The sequence below is a fragment of the Aotus nancymaae genome, unplaced genomic scaffold (genome assembly GCF_030222135.1).
Source record: "Aotus nancymaae isolate 86718 unplaced genomic scaffold, 86718_ANA_hifiasm-v0.15.2.pri h1tg000067l, whole genome shotgun sequence".
In the NCBI taxonomy this organism is placed as follows: domain Eukaryota; kingdom Metazoa; phylum Chordata; class Mammalia; order Primates; family Aotidae; genus Aotus; species Aotus nancymaae.
In genome coordinates, this window is record NW_026988482.1 from 16,223,141 (window position 1) to 16,251,128 (window position 27,988).

General features: G+C 35.1%; 2 protein-coding genes across 6 annotated transcripts in view; both read right to left on the reverse strand.

Moving 5' to 3' along the window:
* ACAP2 (ArfGAP with coiled-coil, ankyrin repeat and PH domains 2) overlaps positions 1-27,988 on the reverse strand; it is a 154,500-nt gene that overhangs the window by 46,830 nt on the left and 79,682 nt on the right. For all 5 annotated transcript variants that reach the window (XR_010338953.1, XM_012448968.3, XM_012448965.3 and 2 more), the window contains exons 5-10: positions 25,647-25,705; positions 23,167-23,350; positions 18,198-18,242; positions 14,270-14,365; positions 7,112-7,186; positions 210-322 (exon numbers count right to left, since the gene is read on the reverse strand). Coding sequence is in view for 4 of the 5 variants with exons in the window: in XM_012448968.3 (XP_012304391.1) it covers positions 210-322; positions 7,112-7,186; positions 14,270-14,365; positions 18,198-18,242; positions 23,167-23,350; positions 25,647-25,705 (572 nt within the window). In the remaining variant the exon portion in view is untranslated. The remainder of the gene's footprint in view (positions 1-209; positions 323-7,111; positions 7,187-14,269; positions 14,366-18,197; positions 18,243-23,166; positions 23,351-25,646; positions 25,706-27,988) is intronic.
* LOC135270805 (translationally-controlled tumor protein-like) lies at positions 9,932-14,263 on the reverse strand. Its single transcript, XM_064366946.1, has one exon. The coding sequence runs from the start codon at positions 12,888-12,890 to the stop codon at positions 12,417-12,419; it is 474 nt and encodes a 157-aa protein (XP_064223016.1). The 5' UTR covers positions 12,891-14,263; the 3' UTR covers positions 9,932-12,416.

Here is a 27,988-nt window from a genome sequence, read left to right on the forward strand (position 1 = left end):
ATCCTGGCTTATTTTTAAAATTTAGAATTAATGTTTTTATTCTTCACCTGCTTCTAAAGTGCATCTATCTTCAATATACAAGGTTCAGGAAAGTTTCTGTGGAATTTACAGAAGTAAAAGAATTATGAAAGAGAGAGTTGTCAAATCACTGAGAAAGTCAGAAAATCAAAACTACATAAAGATCAAGACTAGTATTTGAAATATATTACCTGTTCCAAGTTTTGAAGGCATTGCTGGCTCGTTTGAACAGATATCCTTCCATAACTATGCCATTTGCAGCATCTACATTATATTCTAACTTAGAATCATCACTGGAGAAATCCTAAACAAAATAATACATAAAGAAGTTCATATGACTTGACTAAGTTTCCTAGACAAGAAATGGATCCTAGGAAAAGAATTCAAAAGGAAGAAAAGGGTTAAGACAGTTATAACAACAATATTAATAAGAAAAATAAAGGAGGAATTAAATGATCAATAATAAAGAAATGTGTCAACACATTAAAGTATTTGACTTTAGAGGACTATTTTATGCAATACTTATTGTGATGATCCAAGAACAAATAATTATATAGAATATAGTACAAAACAGAAAATAAATCAATATAAACTGTATATACATTGTGATTAAAAGCACAAAATAATATGTATACAAATAAACAAGGGAAAACAACTAAATATTACACAGGGTGTTATGTTTAAAATTCTTTTTTTTTTTTTTTGAGACAGAGTTTGCTCTCTCACCCAGGCTCGAACACAATGAAGTGATCTCAGCTCACTGCAATCTCTGCCTCCTGCAATCTCTCCCTCAAGCAATTCTCCAGTCTCCCAAGTAGCTGTGATTATAGGTATGCACCATCATGCCCAGTTAATTTTTGTACTTTTGTAGAGACAGGGTTTCACCATGTTCACCAAGCTGGTCTTGAATTCCTGATCTCAGGTGGTCCATCTGCATCAGCCTTCCCAAAATGCTGGGATTAAAGGCGTGAGCCACTGCACCCAGTCTATTACAATACTTTATGGTGCTATGTGTTAACAATTTTTTAAAGGCATACGGTTATATTTAATTGGGATTATTTAAAGTTACCACTATTTTCTAAATATATGACTACTATGGTAGTTCTTTTTTTTTTTTTTTTTTTTTTTTTTTTTGAGAAAGAGTCTTACTCTGTCGCCAGGCTGGAATGCAATGGCACAATCTTGGCTCACTGCAACTTCCATCTCCTGGTTCAAGTGATCAAGCAATTCTCCTGCCTCAGCCTCCTGAGTAGCTGGGACTATAGACATGTGCCACCACACCCAGCTAATTTTTGTATTCTTAGTAGAGACAGGGTTTCATCATGTTAGCCAGGCTAGTCTCGAACTCCTGACCTCAAGTGATCCACCAGTCTCCCAAAGTCCTGGGATTACAGGCGTGAGCCACTGTGCCCAGGTACCTGGTAGTTCTTGAATCTGACGGTGTCTATGGCATTTTTTTCCTAAATTTAGTTTTCAAAGGAAAAGGATCATATCTACAGTTTGAAGTTGGCATGTTGAACTCACTTTTTTTATGAGGACTATAAAATCATTCATAGCCTTCTAGCATTCTAATTAGTCAAATCTTCACTTGAATGCAATTTAAACTTTCAATTTCTTCCAAAGATTCAAGAAGTTTAGAAATCAGACATTTTCAATATTTAAAATATTGTCTAACAAAATTCCAGAGCATTTTGAACAAAACTCTAAGACTGCTGTTTTTAGCAAATTTAAAACTCTAAAAGCCAGTCCCATAACATTTAAAATTCCTCCTGGATCAATAATTAAAATTAGAATTCTACCATAATAGGAAGTAGTAAACTTCTTGTCTTGGGAAACATTTTGGCAGCATCTGCTGATATACTGGGCCCTGCACTGGATGGGAGACAAGAGTGACAACTACGTAAAGGACCAGAAAATTTAAGAGTGTGTACTAAGTCAGGAACAGAAAACAGACCAAATTCAGAATTTTAAAAGAGAAAAAAAAATGAATAACCTCTCCTGACACCTTTGAAACTTTAACCACAAAAAGACATGATAATCCAAACTAATCAAATGAAGCAGAATCTGTAAATGAATTCCTACATTTCCTCCTACTTTTTCTATGGGGAAAAAAAAAAATCAGGGAAACTTTAATTCCCTCATTTAAAATTTATTTGAGGCTATAATTTATTTAATTATGCAGACAGAATTAAGCAAGAAATATATTTAACTTTGTTAACATTCTAAAGGTTTCATTTGTAACATGTGCAGTTTTTCATAACCTTGGTCAACTTAAAAGACTTCCTTGAATGTGCAGTGCATTACAAGTGTTTCTCTGATTTTCAACTATGTTTCTTGGGATAAACTATCTTCATTTAATTACTATTCATATCAAACAATATTTTGTAGCACTTAAAATGTGATCGATTTCATAATTTTAGTAACGAAATACGCTGGATGAAAGACATAGGGTTAGAATTGCCTTAAATACACTGATGACCCGACAAATTAGGAAGGAATACTCAAGAAATTTGAGTGAAAACTGGAATTCAAAGAGGTAAGAAAAGCAAGGGTATTTGCCTGTCAGGAGAACTTGAGCTTTGGTGTGATGTCAAGGGATAGAATGCAAAATCAAGGTTTGTCAAAGGGGACTCTAATAGAAGCTTTCCCTTTGAAATAGCAAACAAGACAAGAAAAACCATTATTACCACTTTCATTCAAGATGACGATGAAACTCCTAGTCAGCAAAATAACAACAACAAAAAAAGTACAAGATTGGAAAGGAACAAAAAAACTATCATTACTGGTAGGTGATAAGACTTATACACAGAACATCCAAAAGAATCCAGAGATAAATTAATATTAAAAGAAATTACTGGTTATAGGCTGGGCGTGGTGGCTTACGCCTGTAATCCCAGCACTTTGAGAGGCCGAGGTGGGCAAATCACAAGGACAGGAGTTTGAGACGAGCCTGACCAACATGGTGAAACCCCGTCTCTACTAAAAATACAAAAATTAGCCAGGCATGGTGGCATGCACCTGTAATCCCAGCTACTCGGGAGGCTGAGGCAGGAGAATCACTTGAACCTGGGAGGCGGAGGTTGCAATGAGCCGGGATCATGCCACTGCACTCCGGCCTGGGTGACAGAGCAAGACTCGTCTCAAAAACAAAAACAAAAAAAAAAAAAAAAGAAAGAAATTACTGGTTACAAAATCAATACAGAAAAATCAATTTTATTGTACACAGAAATAGTGGTAAAATAAATAAATTTAAAGATAACGTTTAGAATACAAGTGTCTAGGAATAAATATAACAAAAGATACACAAGAAAAATCATAAAATTTTATGAAAGCCATTAAAGAAAACTTAAATGAATGGAGAATATACTAAGCACTCAGGTTTGAAGATATAATAAAATAAAGATATCAATTATGATTCATAGAAGATTAAAGGAGAGAAGGAAGGAAGCTTTGCTATGAGGTATCAATAATTTGCTTGCCAAAAACAGAATGACAAACATTCATGTTCTCACTCATTTGTGTGATCTAAAAAAACAAAACAGCTGGACTCAGGAAGCTAGAGAGTAGAAGGATAGGCCAGGCATGGTGGCTGACGCCTGTAATCCCAGCACTTTGGGAGGCCAAGGTGGGCAGATCACCTGAGATCAGGAGTTCGAGACCAGCCTGACCAATATGGAGAAACCCCATCTTTACTAAAAAAAAAAAAAAAAAAAAATACAAAAAATTAACCGAGTGTGGTGGCACATGCCTGTAATCCAGCTACTCGGGAGGCTGAGGCAGGAGAATAGCTTGAACCCAGTAGGTGGAGGTTTTGGTGAGCCAAGAGAGTAGAAGGATGGTTACCAGAGGCTGGAAGGGGTGGTGGGAACTTGGGGTGGGGACAAGTGGGAGTGGTTAATGGATATGAAAAAAATAGAATAAGACCTAGTATTTGATAGCAGAGCAGGGCGACAATAGTCAAAATAATTTAATTGTATATTTAAAAATAATCAAAAGAATGTAATAGGATTGTTTGTAACACAAAGGATAAATGCTTGACGTGATTATTATGCATTGCATGCCTATATCAAAATATTTCATGTACCCCATAAATATATATAATACCTACTATGTACTCACAAAAATTAAAAATTAAAATGAAATTTAAAAATTTTTTAAAGAATGCTATCAACAATTAGGCAACCTGATGGGAAAATGAGATAAAGACTAATAGTTCACAAATAGGATATCCAAATGACCAATAAATATAAGATGCTCATTAGTCATTAAAGAAGCCATTATACAGCCAAAAATAATTAAAGACAGCACAGACAAGATTGGAAAGGAACAAAATAATTAAAGACACTTCATCAGACAAAAAGACAGTGAAACAGAATAGAGAGCCTGAAATGAACCTCATATATATGGAAATGTGATTTATAACACAGGATATACTACAGAGCATTTGAGAAAGAGCAAACTTTTTAATAATTAGCCTGGATCAACTGGCTACCAATGGGAAGATTAAAGGAAATTAGATCTCTACCTCATACCACACACAAAAACCCAATTAAAGATCTAAAAAGCAGCTGGGTGCGGTAGCTCACACCTGTAACCCCAGCACTTTGGGAGGCTAAGGTGTGCGGATCACCTGAGGTCAGAAGTTCAAGACCAGCCTGACCAACAGAGCAAAACCCCATCTCTACTAAAAATACAAAAATTAGCTGGGTGTGGTGGTGAGCTCCTGTAATCCCAGCTACTTGGGAAGCTGAGGCAGGAGAATCGCTTAAACCCAGGAGGCACAGGTTGCAGTGAGCCGAGATCAAGCCACTGCACTCCAGCCTGGGCAACACGACAAGACTCCGTCTCAAAAAAAAAAAAAAAAAAAAAAAAAAAAGATCTAAAAAGCAAATCTATAATACAAGAGATGTCCCTTCATAATCTTGAATTGGGAAGGATTTATTGAACAAGACACAAAAAGCATCAACCGTATTCATATAGCTGATAAAATAAGCTATATGAAAATTAAAAACACATATGCCTAAAATACATTAAGAAATTGATCAAACATTAGGCAAACTGGTGGAAAAATGAGAGAATGATTTAATAGACGTTTTTACAAGTAAGATACGCAAAAGACCAACAGATACAAGACACGATGCTTAAGCTCATTCATTAGTCACTAAAGAAGTTAAAACTATAAGAAGATGTCAATATCTACTGATCAAATTGGCAAAAATCTAAGTCTCATAATATAATGAGATGGCAAAAAGGAACTCTCCTACAGTGTTGTCTGCCAAGATAGTATAGCATTTTGAAAAACAATGTAGCATTATCTACTTATGCTAAACAATCTACTAAAGCTAACACACCTTCTAACCCAGCAGTTATACTCCTAGGTATAAATCCATCAGAAATCCAAAATGCATGCACATATCCACACATTGAATGTTCAAAGCATCACTATTTTTCCAGTTGATCAACTTCAATTTTTGAAAAATCTAAATAACTACATGAGACATACTTCCCCTTAATTTTTAGTTGACTGGTTCTTTTTTTTTTTTTTTTTTTTTTTTTTTACCTGTAATGCAGCCTTGTGTCAGCATTTAAGGGCAGAAAAGAGGTGAGTGGTCATAATGAGCAAAAATAGCATTATTTTCTTTAAAAGAAAATCGTTGATTATTTAAAATCAAATAAGTTATTCTTAGAGTTAATAATTTACCATTTTTGCAATGAATTGTGTTCACAATAGGAAAAGATATTAAAAGATGCGTGTTTATTAAATAATTCAATTTAAGGAAATATTCATGTATTTCTACAAATACCATGTTATCTCATTTTAATTAAAAACAATTGGTCCCAATTTTTAACAATCTTTTCATGATCATGTCATTAAAACTATCTACCCATCGAAACATCATGCTGTACACACTAATTATATAAACTTTTTATTTTTCAACTTAAAAAAAATTACCAAAAGTTAATCCAACTTTACACAAAACAAAATAAAACGTGGAGTTTGCCTCACCTGACACTAACTAGAAAGTAACTATTTTAAAGACGGTCTTGTAGAAAATCTTTCCCTTTTTCATACTATTTTTCTATGAGCATTAATAATCCATCATCGATTAGATTTTTCTTACTTTTATCACTGATTTTGTTTTCATTTTTTTCCACTGACATCTTCTTGACCTCGTGATCCACCAGCCTTGGCCTCCCAAAGTGCTGGGATTACAGGCGTGAGCCACCGCGCCCGGCTCCACTGACATCTTCTATGTCAGATATAGTTTACTAGTACTTTAAATTCTAAATAAACCATCAAAAAGTTGATTTCACTGCTCAATACCAAGAAAACAGATTTCTTAAAGCAATGCCAGAAGGCATCTTGTACATACTTACATTTCTATATTCAACTTCAACTCCCTCCTTTTATTTTCAGATAATTACATAAAAAGTGTCACTGACTATATATAAGAAAATATAATTAGGTGGCGTTGCAGGCATGTCACATTCAATTCTTTTAGTAAGAGGAAATAAAAACTGGTTTAATATTTGAGTTTTCATTTTTAAAAACTTTTTTTTTTCAAAGTAAGTTTAGCTAGGCTTAGGCAATTTAACAGGCAATGCAAGTGAAGTTTTAGCATCACATGAAAGAGAGGAAAGGCTGCCTGACAGGGACTGCAGTTGTAAAGTCTGTAAGACCAAGCACACATGTTGACACTAAGGTGCATCCCCTCCAACTTGCCCCACAACACACAGACATGGACACACACATTTTTACAGGGAGTTGGTAGTATCCTAAATGAAATTATGATAGTGTTTTAAATTCTAACCAAAGGCCACTTTTAGCTTAGTTAAGGCCCTAAGTTCAAGTTTTCATAAACTTGTTCAAGGAACATGGCTTTCAAATGTTTTGATCTGAAAAAATAACAATATACGTAACTTAAAATCTGAAGAATATTTTGCTCTTCAAAAACAGAAGAGAAATTTATCTGCACAATTTAATTATTAAAACAACTCAAAAGGATTTGTTCCAATATAATGATACCTTGCATAAATCAACAACCAAGCAATTGTATAAAACTGAATTAATTTTTAATTTTTCCCGAGGTACCTTTTGTTGAATGGTGGAATGTTTTTGCTCCATTTCTCTTTTCTCTTTTGCTGCATCCACAACCAGTCGATCCAACTGTAAAAAGGGAAAAAGAGAAAACTGTAGACTTAAAAAAAGGTATGGATTATTTTTTCAAATCATATTCCAAATCATTTCACAGATAAACATAATTTAAAAATCACTCCATTCGAGCTTATTTAAAAAGGTTTTGACTAAACTTTAAAGTAGAAGTTCATATTTTTTTCTGCTATCAAGTTCTCTTCGAGAAGATCCAAACCTCCACTAGAAAAAAAATTTTCTAAGAACAGTCATGGTGCCACATATATAGAGGACTTATCACAGGTATTGCGATGATACACGTTCAATCCTTGAAGAAGGAAAATGACTCTAGCTTAAGCTGCCTGCTGACCTACTAAGCAAATTCTGGTACTTAAAAGAAACAAAGAAAAAAAAAAGAAGACACTGGTGACTTATTTCTCAAATAACAAAAAGTAGTGCGGCTAAACTAGTACTAAACCGGCTAAACCAGCTCTCACGAATTCACTCTAACAGCTACTTCCAATCATTCAAGATGCCTCTTCATGTTTTCAGGTTGGCTCCCTAATATTATAATCAAATCTGAAAAAAGAAAAAATAATTCACCAGATAAAAGAAAAAGCTTTAAAAAAATAGTAATCATTCATAAGACCAAGGTAAGAAATCAGCAATTCTTAAGGATCATTTTTAAAAGCTCAAAAAACTTAGTAAGATTATAAAACCCATTTCTTTCTTGCTCCTTTGCATTAGAAAGGATGATTTTCCTTTCCATCATAAAGGAAGTATTTGATTTGCAGTAATATGTGATGAGAAACGCACCTGCTTCCTGAAATCCTGTTTGCTAAACTAACAATAACTGGGTTATATATTACTAATTGCATGGGTTTCATTGTCTAGACTATGATGATGCCTTTCAACTCTGAACCTCTATCACCTCTAAATGATTAACACATGGTCGATAAATGAATAAATTAAAACATACATATCAGATCAGCAGGAATATGAGAAAGATAAGCATTAAATGTCTAAACATTTTAAGTTGTATCTTTTAAAAGCTACATTTTTAAAAAGTCTTGGTCGCAGATAATATTACTGAATAATAATAAAGAGTAACAAAAAAAAAATACCCAGAACAGAAATGAAACAGAACTATCACTATCATAAAGTACCTGATATAGGTGGCAACTACACTATTCTACTTTAGGATCTAATATATACATACCTTAGGGACATGCAGTGTTGATTTAGTGGGTAAAGCTGTACATGTTGCACTAGGAAAACATACCCTCACAACAGCTGCTTATGCAGAATGAGTGGACTGAGCATCTTACGGTTTTTATGGCTCTAATTGAGTGGTACATAAATATTATTTATTCATTCATTCACAATGAAGTACAGTACGAGGTAAGCCCCAAATTCAAAATATTTACAAATCTGCATGCATATACTTTACATATGAATTCTGCAATGTAGGTGATGGTTTACTACCTAATTGGTAATAAATGTCTCTTGCATCTCTAACCCCACTGTTATTACAACAGAAAAGTAGGGTCAATTCCCCCTCTCTTATGGGGAAAAAGTATAAAGAAAACATATCTTTCATGATGGTGGGAGTTTCGGGGGAGGCATAAATTGAGGAAATGTGAAGACTGGCAGAGTCTTATCTTCTAGACACCAGGAAATGTATCAGGAAGATAAGTTGGAGCAGAGAAAAGTATCCCAAGTTTGTGTTAGTATTGGACATTATGAATTTTAATAGGTACCTATAACTAAGAAGGTAACTCTGGTCCCTCTTTGTTTTAAATCCCTTCCACTCCCACCAATCTCAGATATCATCACTTCTCTTTCTCCTTTTCAACTTCTCCCTCTTGAACTAGGCCCATTCCCATCTGCTTTTAAGTTGATGCAAATCATTCTACCTTAATAAAACCTCTAACCCGTACTCTTTCTACAGCTACCACATTCCTTCCCTCTTTCCTTCATAACACAACTTCTTTAAAATATTGCCACCTTCTATACTTGCTCACTTCATATTCATCTACCCACTGTAATTCAACTTCTACTGCTTGAGTCCCCAGCTTCATGGAAACAGCATCTCTCACAGAGGTAACGACTTTTTGCTGCTAAATCCAACAGGTATTTCTCAGTCCTAGGTTTACTTAACTTTCTAATAATTGAAGCTGATAACCACTCCTTCCCTTTGAAACACTTTTCCTGGCCTATGATGCCAGTCTCCTGTTTTTCCACTTCCTTGCTCATCTATGTCCTCACATAGCTTCTCTTACCTAGCCATCGCAAAAGTCAGTCCTTCTTAGGTCCCTATTCCAAGTCAGCTTCTCTTTTTACTCAATACCAGGGGACCTCAACCTTAACTTACAAAATAAAAATCTTTATGTACAGTGTCTAGGCACCTAGATTTTTTTTTTTTAAGTAGCTCTATGGGGCTAGGTGTGTTGGCTCATGCCCATAAGTAATCCCAGCACTTTGGGAGGTCGAGGTGGGTAGATCACGAGGTCAGGAGATTGAGATCCTGCCTAAGATGGTAAAAACCTGTCTCTACTAAAAATACAAAAAATTATTCAGGCGTGGTGGCACATGTCTATAGTCCCAGCTACTCAGAAGGCTGAGGCAGGAGAATGCATGAACCTGGGAGGCGGAGGTTGTGGTGAGCCAAGATCACACCACTGTACTCCAGCCAGGGAAACAGAGTGAGACTCCATCTCAAAAAATAAAAATAAATAAATAAAATAGCTCTATGGGCCAGGTGCAGTGGCTCAAATCTGTAAACCCAGCACTTTGGGAGGCAGGCCCTGGCGGGCGGATCACGAGGTCAGGAGTTCAAGACCAGCCTGGCCAACATGGTGAAACCTCATCTCTACTAAAAACACAAAAAATTAGCTAGGCATAGTGGCATGCGCCTGTAGTCCCAGCTACTCAGGAAGCTGGGGCAGGAGAATCGCTCGAACCCAGGCGGACGTTATGGTGAGCCGAGATAGCACCACTACCTGTCCACCAGAACGAGACTCCGTCAAAAGAAAGAAAAAAAATTTTTAGAAAAAAAATCTCTATGATTCAGCGATATCTAACTCACCCTGCATCAACTCATCCACTCTTGTGATTGCAATCAGCAACTATATGCTACTGACTCAGTGTATGTCCCTCTCTTGAGCTCCATACACATCCACTTACACATCTTATCCTCACAAATCAATATATTTTTCAACTCATCATGCCCTTCCACCCTCGAATTGGCTGTATCTTAATTCTCAAATCTAACCATTTCTATCTCTACTGCCATGTAGTTAGTTTCAGATGCCATTATCTACTAATTACGAAAAAAATATCGTAACAGGCCACCTCCAACCCGGCCGTCTTATCCACTAGGCACTACAGGGTCTGTGGCTTAGATGTTGTTTTTCAAGGACCTGCAACTTTATTTGAGATCTAGAGTGGGGGAAAACCTATAAAACTAAAATGATTAAATGTTTTAAAAACACATAATTATTTCAGCTAGTCAACTGCAACTGAACTCATACTGCTTTTATAAATTATGCTGAAAGTGAGAGGGCAATCTAATATTTGATAGTATTATGAGGAATGTCTAAAACCTAGGAAGGTCTTTCTTTCCCTCCAAGTCTGGCTTACATGTCCTGTCTATATGTTCCTGCAACACTTTGAACCTTTCTGATATGATGGAAAAGGCCAGCTGTCCCTCAATTTCTATTTTCTTCTTCTTCCTTAACAATAGACCCCCTAAATTCTAGCAGGTCACATGGCTACCTGGCATTAAACTTAATTTCCCTTTCAACTATTGTGACCCTGTGACTAAGCACTTGGCATTGGAATATACTCAGAAGTAATATGTACAATTTCTAGGAAATGTGTTTAAAGAGAGAAAAGATACCTTTCATTCTCCTCTCCTTCTTCCCATTAGCTGTAATTTGGGTATAATAGCTAGTGACTTGATTAGCCACTTTGAACCATGAGTTAGAATCAAAAAAATAAGCCTGCCTTCCTGCTAACCAAGTAGCCACTATACCATGCCTCTGACTTTACATAAGAGAAATAAAACTCTCTATTTTCAGCTACTAGTATTGTCAGTTTTCTATTACTTGCAAGCAAACCTAATCCCAACTGTTACACCCACATAAGGTATTCAGCACAGAGTTTACCAGTGTGGTGACTTGTTGGTTTCTCCTGAGAGACTAAGTTCTGCCGAGGCAGAAAACAGAATTCATGTAATCCATGGCATATGCCCTATATGTCCTTCCTCCATGTCAACACACATACACATACCACACCTGACATACACTCTGGTCAGTAAATTCAATTCCCATTCCACTCTTATATTTTTCCTTGAACTCTATTTTTCTTTCTTTTCTTCTTTCCTTTTTTTTTTTTTTTTTGACAGTTTCCCTTTGTCACTCAGGCTGGAGTCTAATGGTCCGATTTTGGCTCACTGTGAACTCCGCCTCTCAGGCTCAAGCAGTTCTCCTGCATCAGCCTCTGGAGTAACTGGGATTCCAGGCATACGCCACCACACCTGGCTAATTTTTTAATTTTTTTTTAAATTTTTATTTTCCCCTCAACCACTTAAAAATGCAACCAAGCACCTTAAAGTGTACAAAACAGGTAGCTGAACAGGCTAGTTTGCCAGTCAGCCGCTGTTCTAGCTACCAGGGAGTTTAACATTCATCCCAAGAGACTTGGCTCTCTTTATGTTAAATAAGCTGAGACAAAGTTGCTTCCAACTGAATGAGTCTCTTTTTATTCTCTGGGTAAACTCCTCCAGTTAACTAGTTCCGTTGTAGATGGTGAAATGTGTAAGACCCCACTTCAGATGTTGGCACTGCTATGAGGATGGTCTTTCCCTTTATTGCAAATCACAATCAAAACCTTTGATTCTTTTTTATATTCCAGTCCCAGAAGTAGTTTCATAGAAGTTAATTGATGAGTCTTAATTCTTTCTAGTAGCTTACAACCAGTCTCTAGCTTCTCCAGGAACACTACAGGATGAATTTGGTTTAAATATATATTAAACTACAAGGCATTCTCTCAAATGAGTTTAAATGCATTTTATTTTTAGACAACCCACATGACATGTTTTTCTTAAAAACAATGCCTCCACTCCAAATAAATCATGGTCAAAATAAATGAAGCACTCAAGATGACATCAGTCCCCTTTGTCTTAAGTCCTGGTATTGTGTGGATGACGAGCAGAAGCCAGTTACAATGACAGGTGATAGATCCGAAGTAATTGCCAAATTTGTTAACATTTTTCCATTTCTAAACCATCCTTAAAGAAAATCATATATGGGGTCACACCATCCTCACAGTAGTCCAATACCATGCCATCTGGATTCATGTTTTCACCAATAAAGAATTGGTAGTTTTTGAAATCAGCAAAGATGTGCTTGCTTTGTTCTGCAGCCCTTGTCATAAAAGGTTTTACTCTCTCTGGTCTCTGTTCAAGTATGCCTTTGATCGATTTCATGTAATCTTTGATGTACTTCTTGTAGGCTTCTTTTGTGGAATGTGTTTCCTGTAGGTGATGGTTCATGACAATATCGACACCAGTGATTACTGTGCTTTCCGTACATTCGCCCTCAGGGCCTTCAGTGGAGGCATTTCCACCAATAATTGAACCATCAATGTTACCTTCTATGCTACTGACCATCTTCCTCTCCACCTCCAGGCACAGCCCTTCAGCGATCTCCCAGATCTTGTAGATGTCAGAGAACATCTCAATGTGGCTTATGAGGTACCGGTAAATAATAATGATGGTGGCTGAAGGGAGACCACGGTGGCACTAGGTTAGCAGGAGCCCAAAGCTCTGAGGGAGTGGGATGTAGGCAGAGCAGCACTCGGTGGGGAGTGGGGAGCAGGCGGAAAAGCTAACTTTTCTATTTTTAGCAGAGACAGGGTTTCACCATGTTGGCCAGGCTGGTCTCAAACTCCTGGCCTCAAGTAATCTGCACGCCTCAGCCTCCCAAAGCGCTGGAATTATAGCATGAGCCACAGCACCTGGCCTAAACTCTATATTTCATCATTAATCCCCTTCTCTTGAAAACTAAACTGAAACATCTTGAGAAAGAAAATCACCTAAAAACACTGTTAAATTGAAAATGTTCGTCAATAAAAAACAATGTCCCCAGAACAGATCTAATATAAAGTTCTGATCAGCTATGTAAAAATAATTTGAACATAATGAAAATTTTATATATATAAAATTTGTATGTATATGTAGAGAACTATACACATAGCCACAGATAGCCACATGTGACTGTATGAAATGAAAAAGTACCCAAGAGCTCTGTAATTTTAAGATTCTAAATTTTTTTTATTCAAATAGCAAGATACAATTTTTTGGAAAATAAAAAAAGAGCTATAACTCAAATAAAAAGCAAATTGGAACAATAACTCAATTATCCAAATGTAAAACATTTAAAATAAGTCCAGTTATGTAGACTGCAGAACAAACACTTTGTTTTTAAATCCTCCTTTTCAATACCTTCATATACAATCTATAACATGAGGTTCTTTTTACCATTGATTTCATTTTTGGGTATACTCAAACTGCAAACATTTGGGAACTTAACCCATATATAAATCTGCTGTAGCATCAAACTTCATTCTTCATTAAGTAAATGAAATGTCAAGCCCTCCTGATATGGTTTGGCTGTGTCCCCACCCAAAATTTCATCTTGAATTATAATCCCCATAATCTTCACGTGTCAAGAGAGAGACCAGATGGAGGTAACTAAATCATGGGGGCAGTTTCCCCCATGCTGGTTCTTGTCACAGTGAGTGAGTTCTCACGAAATCTGATGGTTTTATAAGTGTTTGGTAGTTTCTCCTGCGTTCATTCTCCCCACTGCTACCTTGTGAAGAAGGTGCCTTGCTTTCTCTTTACCTTCTGCCACGATTGTAAGTTTCCTGAGGCATCCCAAGCCATGCAGAACTGTGTGTCAATTAGACCTTTCCTTTCTAGATTACCCAGTCTGAGGCAGCTCTTTATAGCAGTGTTGAGAACAGACTAATACACCTCCAATATGCTAAATTTCTTTAAAAATACAAATATCAGTGTATAAAACTGAATTAAGAAATATAGTGCAACATTACCTGTGCACCCAGATCCTTCATGTAGGGTCCAAGTTCACTAAACAGATCATATCCTTGATGAAAGAAGGCCAGATGGGCATACATAAATGATAACATCTAATAGGGGGGAAAAAAGATGACCATTTTAAAATCTAGACCTAAACATTCTGAAATATTTTATATAGATAGACAGACAGACAGGAGAAAAAATCTTGCTCTGTTGCCCAGGCCTGGCATGCAGTGGCACAAAGAAGAGTTCACTACAACCTGGACCTCCCAGGCTCAAGAGATTCTCCCATTTTAGCTTCCTAAGTAGCTGGGACCACAGGCATGTGCCACCATACTCAGCTAATTTTTTTATTCTTTTGTAAAGACAAAGTCTCACCACGTTACCCAGGCTGATCTTGAAACCCTGCGCTCAAGCAATCGTCCCACTTCAGCCTCTAAAAGTGCTGGGATTATAGGCATGAGCCACCGTGCCCAGCTTATCAAACCTATTTGAAAATTAAACTGAGTCATCTGTTTTAAAACAGTATTTCAAAAATGTTTTCAAATACAATGAAAATAAGTTTTATTTAAAAGAAATTTCCCAGTGGTTTAAAGTTTTTTTAATACCCCAAATTTTAGTTGTTTACAGTATATCTAGGTGATCAAAATGTATACAGCAGATTCAAATAATTCAATTTTCAGTAACTCTACTTTCTTTCTACATCCATTTTTATGTGCTCCTTCAACCAAGCTCACTGACAAATTTTAAATTGTAAAAAAAGACAAAAAGATAAGACAGAGGAACATAAAGTGCTCAAAATAAAACACAAACACTTTACCATCTACTAGAGCACCAAGCACAGTCTCAAGTAGGAGAAAGCTTGTTTTTCTCTCAAGATACCAAAATAAAATGAGTCAACTGAATTTGCCAATATGGAGGTTTCTTTAGTCATACTACCAAATCTAAAAACCTAACATTAATGGCTGAGATTTGTCCAAGTTTGCCCATATTTTACCTATTTTAAAGAGAAAAATCACCCTCATTTTTATTAAGTTTTTACATAAAAGGAATTATATAATTACATAAATAATACTGAAAAAATATTCTAAACATCCATGTTATTTTTAACAAGTGGCATCTGTTCAATTTTCTGAAGTCTAAAATAGGTCATAAAGTCCTTAATACTCAAAAATCCTCCAAAAAAAAACATTAAAACACAGAGACAAAAGGTAAAAAAACTCAGAAGAGGAAAATTATTCTGGAATTAGATAATGGTAATCATTGCCCAGATTTGTGAATATAATAAAAACAAACAAATTATTTTAAAAATCAATTAAAAATCTTAAAAGAGGGATGGGATTAATAGCTAGGACTACACAAAAATATAAAATATGCCTGTACATTAAAATGCAAAACAAGCATATTAAAAGACAAATGATAAACTAGGAAAAAACACATGACAAGGAGTTAACAGTCTTAAAATGTAAGAGATGTTACAAATAACATGAAAAAGATGAACATTCCAACAGAAAAAGGGACAAACGACATAGGAGGTACATAAGTGGCCAAAAAAAAATACGGAAAAATGTTTAAACTCATTTGTATTAACAAAATGCAAAACTGAATAATGAGATCATGCTTTCTATCCACTAAACTAGGGGGAGCTTGGAGGGAAAACTGGAATGCTCAGTGTTGGTAAAATGTGAAGAAATATTCATTTTCACACAATATTAGGGGAAATATTGTATAATCCTTGAAATTAGACAATATTTTTCTAAAGCCTAAATCCTTTGACTATGTAATCTCTAGTTTATAAATCTATCCTAAGAAAATAACAGGATTATTCATTAGAATGATCACAACAATGCTAGCAATGTTTTAATGTCAAAAACAAGGAAATTATTTGAATATTCATTAGTAGGTGAAATTAGTTTGTGGTATATTTCTTCAAGGTCAGTAAACTATGACCTGCAAACTTTATTAGGCCTCACCAGCTGTTTTTTGATAGTCCATGAGCTACGAATGGTTTTTACATCTTTAAATGATTTAAAGATAATAAAAATATATGAAATTTATATGTGAAAATTATATGAAATTCAAATTTTTGTGTTTCTAAATAAGTTTTATTGGAACACAGCCATGACCATTCATTTACATACTGTCTTTCTCATTATAATAGCACAGTTGAGTAATTCCAACAGAGACCATGAGGCCTATAAAACTTGCCATATTTAATACCTGGACTTTTACAAAAAACATTTGCCAACCCCTAGTATATTCACGTGGTAGATTTCTACCTGGCCACAAAGCCATCATTAAATAAAGGATATTTAATGACATATAACTTTGCAGTGTATTAGTGAAAAAAGAAAGTTATAAAATAGTATGGGGAAATGATTTCAATTAAAAAATATGATTTTAAAAGGCATATATACAAGTTCACATACACATGTACACACACACACACGCATGCACGCACGTGCATGCACATACATGCACACACAGAGAAAGAGAGAAAAAGACGAAGATGTATGCCAAGATATTAATAGTGGCTCCCCCTTGGTAGCAGAATTTCTAGGTAGTTTTTATTTTTTCTTCATATGCATTCTAATTTTCTACAATTAATACACATTACTGTCAATCTGGAAAACAAGAGAGGTATAAATACTATCTTTTTAAAAACAGGAAGTACAATGTGTTTACCTAATAAGATGTGACACAAATACATACATAAAATTTAGAAAAAAGCTAGGTGGGGACAGAACCTAAGGCAACTTAAGTATAGCCTTTTGGGGGAAAAGTCAGTAAATAATTCAAAGTTGAGAGATTATTACTAAGGCTATCAAAATATAAAGAGTGCTATGCTATACCACATCATGCCCTGTCCACTTCTTCATTAGTTTTTTTGTTTTTTTTTTTTTGGTGTTTTGGGGTTCTTTGAGACAAAGTTTCACTCTTGTAACCCAGCTGGAGTGCAATGGGGTGATCTTGGCTCACTGCAACCTCCGTCTCCCAGGTTCAAGTGATTCTCCTGCCTCAACCTCCAAAAGTAGATGGGATTACAGGCGCCTGTTACCACGCCCAGCTAATTTTTTTGTATTTTTAGTAGAGATGGGGTTTCACCACATTGGACAGGCTGGTCTTGAACTCCTGACCTCAGGTGATCCACCCGCCTTGACCTCCCAAAGTCCTAGGATTACAGGCGTGAGCCCTGGCAACCGGCCTTCATTAGCTTTAAGATAAAAAAAAAAAGGGCTCCTCACCAAAAAAACAATCATCATGCGGGTGAAGAGGCTCAAGGAAAAAAGTGATCACCAAATTTCATCCCACTGGTTTTGTAACCAAAACCAGAGAACATACCAAAGAACAAAGAACAAACCAAAAGACTGACCCATCCTCAACTTTAGTGGAAAAATTCTCCAAATGATACTATGCATGTAAATCCTCAATCTCAAATATTTTTAAAGTCCAAACAATGCAAAAAATTAGAGAAAAATGTAAATATGTTGAAAGAGGTTGGGCAAAAATGTTTAAGGCAAAATAAGTGAGAAAAAATCCAAAGCCTAAATGTAACAGTTTTTTATGTTCGTAACTCTCAAAACAATTCTGAAATATTCTCACAGGTTTTCACACCAAACACTTCTAGTTATTCACCAAATGGTACTGGGCATCTAGTGCATGTAAAGCAACATAAGAGTATAAAAGAAAACAAAAACGGAACAGTACACAGTCTGCCTTTACGGACCTCACAGTGTATCAACAGATGAGATACACAAACAACTATAACACGAAGGAGACAAAAAGAAGTTCAGTGCCACATATGAAATACAAATGAAGATCAAAAAAGCAGAGCAATCATAAACCTTGCCATGTATATACCAGATGCTCTTTCAACACCTAAATATGTACATTTAGTTTCATATTAAAATATTTAAAACACCATTTCAATTAATATCTTACTGATTTTAGGATTTCTGATCTCCTTTTTGATTGAAGAACATTAATCTGAGGGAAAACACATCTGGTTAATCACCCATGCATTATTTTAAAGCTAATCCATAATGTAACATTGTAAAACTTGTTTATTTTAACGGTTAATAGTTTTCCAAAAAGCAAACAAAAACAGAGCTCAAGTTTTTGATCCTTCGACCAACCCTTTGCAAAACACAGTTAAGACAAACATTCCCATGAAATCCTCTTACATTTCTGAGCTAAAAGAAAAGCTAGTTATTTAAACTATATTAGAGTGATGGAACTATTCTGACATCTGAAGTTCTGGGAATTCCATCTTTTTTCCCACCCTCTTTATTCTAATTGCTCATCAATATAAATAATAAAAATATAAATAAGATCATGTTGCCTCTACCGTAACACCCTCCGACTTCCTACCTTGACTGGCAAGGTCCACTGTGATGTGGCCTCTACCTACTTCTTCAACCTAGTTTTCTATTACGTTCCCCCTTTCTGTGCACCAGCCACAGCCCAGGACCGTGCCTACCTCAATGCCTTTGTACTGACTGTTCTGTCTACATGTTATGACATTCTGCCTAGATGGATACAACGCTATCTCACACCAATCAGGTCTCAACTTAAGTATCACCTCCTCACAAAGGTCTACAGTAGCTTCGTATGCACTGTCTAGTACACCAACCCTATTTATTTTACTCAGAACATTTATAACTACACCTTATCTGATTTATTTGTGTCTTTTCTCTAACCAAAGTGTAAGTTCTAGTGAGACCAGGGTCTCTGTCTTATTCCCAGCTGTAGTAGCAACACTAAGCACTCAATAAATATTTCTTAAATAAATTAACAGATTTTGTTTTGTTTTTAGAGACAGAGTCTCACTCTGTTGCCCACTCTGGCAGGAGTGCAGTGGCATGATCAGATCTCACCGCAGCCTGATATTCCTGGCCACGCAATCCTCCTGCCTTAGCCCCCAGCAATTCTTCCATCTCAGCTTCCTGAGTAGCTAGTACTACAGGTACATAGTACCAGACCCAGATAATTTTTTTTACTTTTCATAAAGATAGGTTCTCACTATGTTGCACAATCTGGTCTCAAGCTCCTCAATTCAAGCAATCCTCCCACATTGGCCTCCCAAAGCACTGGGATTACAGGAATGAGCCTCTGCACCCAGTCAGATCTTAAGTAAATGTTTTAATTAGACTTAATTTACTGAAAGATCATTAAATTAAGATATTTGCCCTTGATGGGATCTCTCCCAACTCTAGAAATTCACAACAAACATTTTATTTTTGTCTGTTATTATATATCGGCTTAATGAAATAAAATGTTTATCTAAGAAAACAATCATTCACTTTTTGCCAGTACTGTCAAAAGATTATAAAATATCTTTTAAATATGTCCTTCCCACTGAATTCTCTATTTTATCAAATAATTTTAAAGCACTAAATAAAACATTAAAACAGAACAAGAAAAATCTAAGTAAACTTTACTTAACTATAAGACTAGTTTCTGGCCGGGTGCGATGGCTCATCCTTACACTTTGGGAGGCTGAGGCGGGCGAATCGCTTGAGGTCAGGAGTTTGAGACCAGCCTGGCCAACATGGTGAAACCTCATCTCTACTAAGAATATAAAAATTAGCCAGGCGTTGTGGTGGGTGCCTGTAATCCTGGCTATTTGGGAGGCTGAGGCAGGAGAATCACTTAAACCCTGGAGACAGAGGTTGCAATAAGCTGGGATCACATCACTACACTCCAGCCTAGGCAACAGAGCGAGACTCCTTCTCAAAAACAAACAAACAAGACTAGTTTCTTCTGCATGTATTTCAAAGCCTATTGACTTTGGAGAACTACAATATTAACTTTCAAATGCTCTAAGTAAAGCAGAAGCTGCAAATAGCCTACTACTAAAATATTGAATTATGTTAAAATGTCTGCTTATATGTCTTTTTTTCTAGTTATAAAAATGTAAATGCTATATAAAATTTTTAAATTTAATTGTTATATATAAAAATGTAAATACTATATAAAATAGGATTTTTATATAATATTTAAATTATATTATACAGCATTTAAATTACTGGCAGAAAAAAGTAAACTTAAATATTCGGAGAAGTTAAGCATAACAAATTTTATACATTTGGATATTTATTTACTTACTATTCTCTAAAGTAGACATAAATGAAATAAAGGCCATAAAATGATGTCATAGTTCCCATCAGAAAAATCACAAACATAGGTATTTGTTGGGCGGTGGGGGAGGGGGTGGTGGGGAGGCAGTGTGAGCATTCCTAACTTACACCCATTGTATGGACACCCAAGAAAATAATGTGTAAGATTAAAAATAATGAAAATTTTAGCTAACCCTCCTAAAATAAAATTTGTAACATTAAGCCATTCGCTCTCTCAAAAAACAATTATTACATATCTATTTTCTAACCACTAAACTAGACACTAGGGATACAATTTAGAAACAGAAATATATATATATATACAAATATTTACAATAAACGTGTAAGTAGTCTAACTGCAATGTGTACGAAAATACGGCAACACAGAGAAGGCAGAGGCAAAAATAATTCCTCTGGCCTGGAGAAGTCTGAGTAACCCTGATCACAAAACAGAGAATGAATTAATGACAGGGCAGGTAAAAGCAATGAAAGGCAGACCAATTTTATGAGAATATCTTAATACTCCAGGCAAGAAACAATAAGACTTGGTTAGGGCTGCAGCAAGGGTGAAGAAAGAAGCACTTTAAGAGGTACATAGGAGAAATTTTCAAGACATTTTGGCAACTAGATGTAATGGCTTAGAATGAGGAGAATATCTGATACAGTTCTCTCATTTTGAACTATTGTGAGAGTAAAAGAGTGACACCATTCAATTAGATTGAAGGCAAAACAGAAAGAGAAGTCATTTTGGAAGATGAGAGGCTTCAATTATGAACACAATGACAACGAAGTACCTCTGTGAAAAAAATATTTGGTCATCTACCTATAATAACAGGTAGTGATTCAAGCAAGGGGTATGATGAGCCTGATAGAAAACAATAAAGTAAGAAAATAATAAAACCAAAGATAGAACCCTAAAAAGGAAAGTAAAAAGGCAGACAAAGGAATGAAGCCCAAGACAGAAATGGAAAAGAAACAGAAGTTAGAAGGAAGACCTAAAAGCAGATTCAGACAAATCAAGATAAAAGATTGTTTCAAGAAGAAGAGTGTGGTCTACCACTGCAGTAAAACAGAATAGTCAAGTTGGTTAAAAACTGAAATATGTCTAGTGAATAAAACCCTTGCATGAGCCATTTCAGTGGTTTAGGCAGGGTGAGTACTCATACTACAGCAGAAAATGATGTATGAATGTGAGGTAGGTAACAGGATCTATGAAACAGATTACACCAGTCTAGTAACCATTCCTCCAAAAGTAAAGTATATTCATTTTAAAAATTCAACTTCCCACTTACTGAATAGGAACTTAATGGAAAAAAACTTAATTTTCTATTGTTTTACAAAGTTACCTAAGTAATTTTTAATCATTAATTTCTCACGCCTGTAATCCCAGCACTTTGGGAGGCCAAGGCGAGTGGATCACGAGGTCAAGAGATCAAGACCATCCTGGTCAACATGGTGAAACCTCATCTCCACTAAAAATACAAAAAATTAGCTGGGCATGGTGGCGCGTGCCTGTAATCCCAGCTACTCAGGAGGCTGAGGCAGGAGAATGGCTTGAACCCAGGAGGCAGAGGTTGCGGTGAGCCAAGATCGCGCCATTGCACTCCAGCCTGGGTAACAACAGCGAAACTCCGTCTCAAAGAAAAAAAAAAAATCACTAATTTCTATTTGGTTACTTGTGTATTTTTTAAGGAAGTACCCTGTGATCACTGTGAAGTAAACAATCTCTGAGGACAACCACTCCTGTTTTGTGAAAGGAGATTTACATAAGGTAATTCCCTAAGCTTTAAAGGTTTTTTAGGCTTTAAATTTCATGATATACAGAAACACACAATATAATATGCCTTCAGTTTTCATGTGTCTCAAGTATCTTTGGAGACTTATCACACTCACACTAGCTTCAGTTATACATTAGACTGGAAGATGACCAAGCAACTTACCAAATACAGATTTCTAGTTTTTAAAAACAGCACCTAATGCAAAAATATGGTAACACTACTTCTAGAAAAATTTTTTATTTGGCAATATGGTGAGCCTTAGTACCTCTAAGAATCTACTCCAAAGAAATAAGAAATGTAAAAATGTTATTATCACTCACAATTACTGAAAATTGTATTTTCCCTATTGCCAGTAAAACTTGAACACCGTAAATGTCTTTTACAGCAACTTAGATTGAACTAGGGGCCCTTATCCTAAATCAAGTAACAAAGGAATGGAAAACCAAATGCCGTATATTGTCACCTATAAGTAAGAGCTAAGTTATAGGTTCTCAGGGGCATACAGAGTGGTATAATGTACATTAGAGACTCAGAAAGGGGGAAAGTAGGAGGAAGGTGAGGGATGAAAAATGTCCTATTGGGTACAATGTATACTACTGAAGTGACAGATACACTGAAAGCCGACACTTCACCACTATGCAGTTCATCATGTGACCAAAAACCCACTTGTACCCCTAAATTTACTGAAATAATAAATTGGTATAATAAAGGATAATTAAATTGATATAGCAATTCCAGATAATAAAATATAGCAACTAAAAATGCTTTTTAAACATTTTTAAATGTGGAATATAATGTTAAGAGAAAAGCTGCAGAACTCAGAACCAAAGGACTGTATATCCATATACACATGGATACATGAACAGCTATACAGATGGAAATTTTCCACAAAAGATAATGTTTTAACTTTAACCTCAAAGTAAAAGTATTTATATTTCTTAGGGCAATCACTCAAAAGTAAAAACCTGTTTAGTAGGCACTGTCTGAAAACATACACAGTAAGAAAATATATACCTGAAGCACATAATCGAGGGCTATGTGTCGAAAACATTTTCTTGTTGCTGTCAGAATGTTGGTGGCTTCTTCAACTTCATGTTGTTTGTTTCTTTGTACTTGGGCATTTTTTACTAATGCATTTTCTTTTTCTTCACTGACTTTTTCAAATTGCTTCTTGGCATCTTTGAATTTTCTAAGATCTCTAAAAAAAGAAAAACTTGGTGAAACTTTTATAACTTGCTTCATTAAAAAACCTTAGCAAGCTGGGTGCAGTGGCTCACACCTGTAATCCCATTACTTTGGGAGACCGAGATGGGTGGATCATGAGGTCAAGAGATCAAGACCATCCTGGCCAACATGGTAAAACCCCGTCTCTACTAAAAATACAAAAAAATAAGCTGGGCGTGGTCGCACATGCCAGTAGTTCCAGCTACTCGGGAGGCTGAGGCAGGAGAATCACTTGAACCCAGGAGGTGGAGGTTGCAAACATGAGCGACAGAGCAACACTCCATTTCGAAAAAACAAACACTTTCGTAAAGTAACATTTAGAACTTAATTCCTATGTTCCTCCATTTTTTGTTTCACCTCTCATTGAAATACATTTACTCTTCAAACTAAAACAATATATAGTTTCTCAATTTTGTATAAATCCTGAGAAAGTCAGCTAAAATTTCATTATTTAAATCTACATAACTTGAGGTGAAAATAAATTATCAAGTTAACATTACAGAAATGTGAAGGAAAAGTTAATTGTCTTTCTAAAGACAACTTCAGTGACATGTGCCATTATTTCACCAAATGATTTTTAAACAGTAGTATCCATAAGAATCACTATAGGGCACTTGTTAAAAATGCATATTCCAGAGTCCTTTCTGAGAGATTATAATTCTTTAGCCTTCAGGACAAATGCTAGAAATCTGAGGAGTTTATTTTTAAGACACACCCTTAATTTTACTACTACGGGTGGTCTACAGACAACACTTAAAGAAACAACATTTGTTTCTCATGCCGTGGCATGATCAGAGCTCACTATAGCCTTGAACTCCTGGACTCAAGCAATCTCCCACCTCAAGCCTTTCAAGTAGCTGGGACTATATACAGTCACATACCACCACACAAGGCTAATTTTTATTTTTTATTTCTGTGGTGTCACATTATTCCCTAAGCTGGAACACATCAATTTCTGAAAGAATCATTGCATCAGCAAAGAGTAACAGTATCCCTTTTAATAGTCTGAAAATCTGAAACACTTGGTTCATGAATGATCTTAGTCATATAACATCCCTTTGCTTTTATTTTTCTACTAGGGAGTTAGGTAAAATAACTTGAAGACAAATGATTTTATAAAAATCATAATAAAGTATATGTAAGAAATATATTCAACTCTTTGAAAGAAGCCATAAACTGTTATGTGTGCATTCTACGAAGACGTTCTGAGTGTTAATCTATTACACAGTAATTTATAAAGAATCTGGTTGGGGGCAGTGGCTCATGTCTGTAATCCCAGTGCTTTGGGAGGTAAAGGTAAGAAGATTGCTTTGAGGCCAGGAGTTTGAGACTGCCCTCGGCAACACAGTGAGATCTGTCTCTACAAATAATAAAAAATAAAAGATAAATTAGCCAGAAGTGATGGTGCATGCCTGTAGTCCTAACTACTCAGGAGGCTGAGACCGGAGGATCACTTCAGCCCAGCAATTCGAGGTTACAGTGAGTTATGATCAAGCCACTATACTCCAGCCTGGGTAACAGAGTCAGACCCTGTCTCTATATTAAAAAAAGAAAGAAAGAAAAAAACTGTAATACATAACCTCCAGAACAACAAATTCTAACCTATTAAAACAGTGTACTATCTTAATGAGATCTAACACCACTTTACAGCTCTATTATAATCAACTTTATCTGTAATTTTATATATTCTCAATCAGGAATCTAAAGAGAAAAACTGTATTATTAACGTGAAAAAGAAAAACTTTCCCAATATGGAAATTTCTGATTTTTAAAATTTCTAGTTCTATTTTATTTCACAAAGAAAATGTGATGAATGTGACAGAAAATACTCATATGTAACAAAAATTATGTACTTTCATGACTCATTCTCATATATTCCATTATCTTCTCTTCAAAGAAAATGCCACATTGAAATAATGGAAAACATAGTTTCAACTACAATAACCAATAGTATTTTAACCCCTTTTGGGGTTTGCTTTGGATTGTGAAAGGTCAATTAGATTACTTACATTAAAGCAATGTTTTAAACCTATCCTAGCTAAGTATTCTCCAGAACACATATTCATGGAATAAGTGATTCACTGAAAGACATCAAGTCTGATTTTCTTACAGAGTAATTCAGGAAGAAATGCAGCATACATTTCACAAAGCAAACAAAAACTCCAATATTTTCAATAATTCATGGTATATAATTTCTTCCAAAAGATACCAACTCCCAGATTAATCATTAACTAGTTGATTTTCTTTCCTCTTCACTGCAATTGACTTACTCTTTAACAAAGTTCTGAAGCTGTGCCTTAATTGATCTCTGAGTTTGGTCAAACAGGATCTAAAAAATAAAATGTGACATTAAGTGATTAGAAAAGTAAACAAAATGATTTTCTTACAGTGCTACAAATGTCACATCCCTTCATCAATTCTCCAATTGTAATATCATCTATATCTCTTCTTGAAGACTACAAAAGAAATAAGCATTTAAAAATAGAACCCAAAACAGATAAGCCAATTTTATCTCTCAAAAATAAAATTACTTCTATTTACAGAGAAAAACAAATCTGCTTTAATATTTAAATAGAATGTTCTAACAGTGGAGCCACATATTTCCTTAATTCAGGCTTTGGAAGACAACCTAAAACCGGAATACAATTCCACTCCATACATTACAGAAACTACTTACTCCAATATATCACAGCATACCAAATGAAAACAACTCCAGAAACGCCATATACCTTAGGTGAGGTAGAGGCTACTCATTTGGGAAGACTTGGGGACTTAAATGACTATTTTGAATTCAAGTAAACATTATATAGTTCTTTAGGTTAAATAATTGCTAACATCAGAGACAAGAATAAAATTTTATTCCGCCAGATAGTATTTTGCCCCACTTAAATGATGCCGCATATTTAACACAAATGGCTTTGTGTATTATAAATATCAAAATGCTTATCATAGGAATTCCACCTTTAATAATTTACAGATGTACTTCATTTAGAGTTTGAAATAAAGTTAGATGAACAGGCAGAAAGATCAATATCCACAAGGAAAATCCTCCGTTCTTCTACTAATTAAAAACAATACCACAATTTATTTATCTCTGAAGTTCTGTCTTCTGTTTTCTCCTAAATACCACATACACACATTCCACAGGAATCTGGATTTAGGGTTCGAAATCTGTCAATTTACTTCCAGAGAGAAATTAAATTTGTCTGTATTATGTTAAACTCAAAGTATTAAACCAAAAGTAAGCAGAAGAAAGAAAATAATGAAGATCAGAGTAGAAGTCAACTAAATAGAAAACAGAAAGTTACTAGAGAAAAATCAAAGAATCCAAAAATCTGGTTCTTAAAAGATTATAAAATTCATAAACCTCAAAAGAAGATACAGATTTCAAACATTAAGGAGAGACATGTCTTTATTATGGATTGCATATATATTAAAAAGATAATCTGTGAAGCTGAGAAACAACTGTAGGCCTATAAATTCAACAGATAAAATGGACATATTTTGTGAAAGATAAAAACTACCAAGGCTCATTCAAGAAGAAACTGATACCGTGAACAGAGTTTAAAGACAGAATCCATATTTAAAATCCTCCAAATCATATAAAATTAAAATTACATGTACATGAAATGTAACAATCCCAATCCTAGGTATTTGGCAAAAAAAAAAATAAAACTTATGTTCACACAAAAACCTGTACTGAAATGTTTATAGCAGATTCATTCCTAATTGCCAAAATAATGAAAATACCCAAATATCTTTCAACCAGTGAATACAGAAACAAACTACGGTATATTCATACATTACTACTCAGGAATAAAAAGGAACGATTTTTAATACATACAACAACATAGGTGAATCTCAATGCATTTTGCTAAGTGAAACAAAATTTGTATGGCATTGAGGCAAGGGCAAGACTGAGGGGATGAAAAACAAATCAGCAATTTCCACTGATAGAAGGAAGATGGAAGGGTTGATAATGGAGCAACATGAGGGTTTCTGGGGAGTTGATGAAACTGTTGTGCATCTTGATTTTGGTGTGGAGACCCAACTGTATGCATCTATCAAAACCCATAAAGTTATATGCCACAAAAAATCAATTTTGTTATATTTAAATTTAAAAATAACTTTAAAATACGAAGAATTACAGTATAAATATGAAACAACAGATTTTTAAATGAATTAAGAAGAAACAAATAACATATTCACTAGATTTATTGAAAGGACAGATAGAGAAACATAAAACCAATGAAAAGAGATCATCCAATCTTCTCAGGAACACTAACAACATTCAAGAAAATTGACCATGTAGTAGGGTATAAAGCAGTAATAAGACATTATATTAAGTTACACTACAAAGCATTAAATAAAGAGAACTACTGAAACAGGCAACGATATGGATGAATCTCAAAAATGTTATTCCAAGCAAAAGAAGTCACACACACACACACACACAGATACACATATATACAATATGATTCTATTTATGTGAAGTTATAGAAAGAGCACAACTAGTTTATGGAAGAAAATCAGAACAGTATGGGAGAACTTTCTAGGTAATCGTAATGATCTGTATCTTAAAAAGGATTTAACTTCGGCCGGGCGCGGTGGC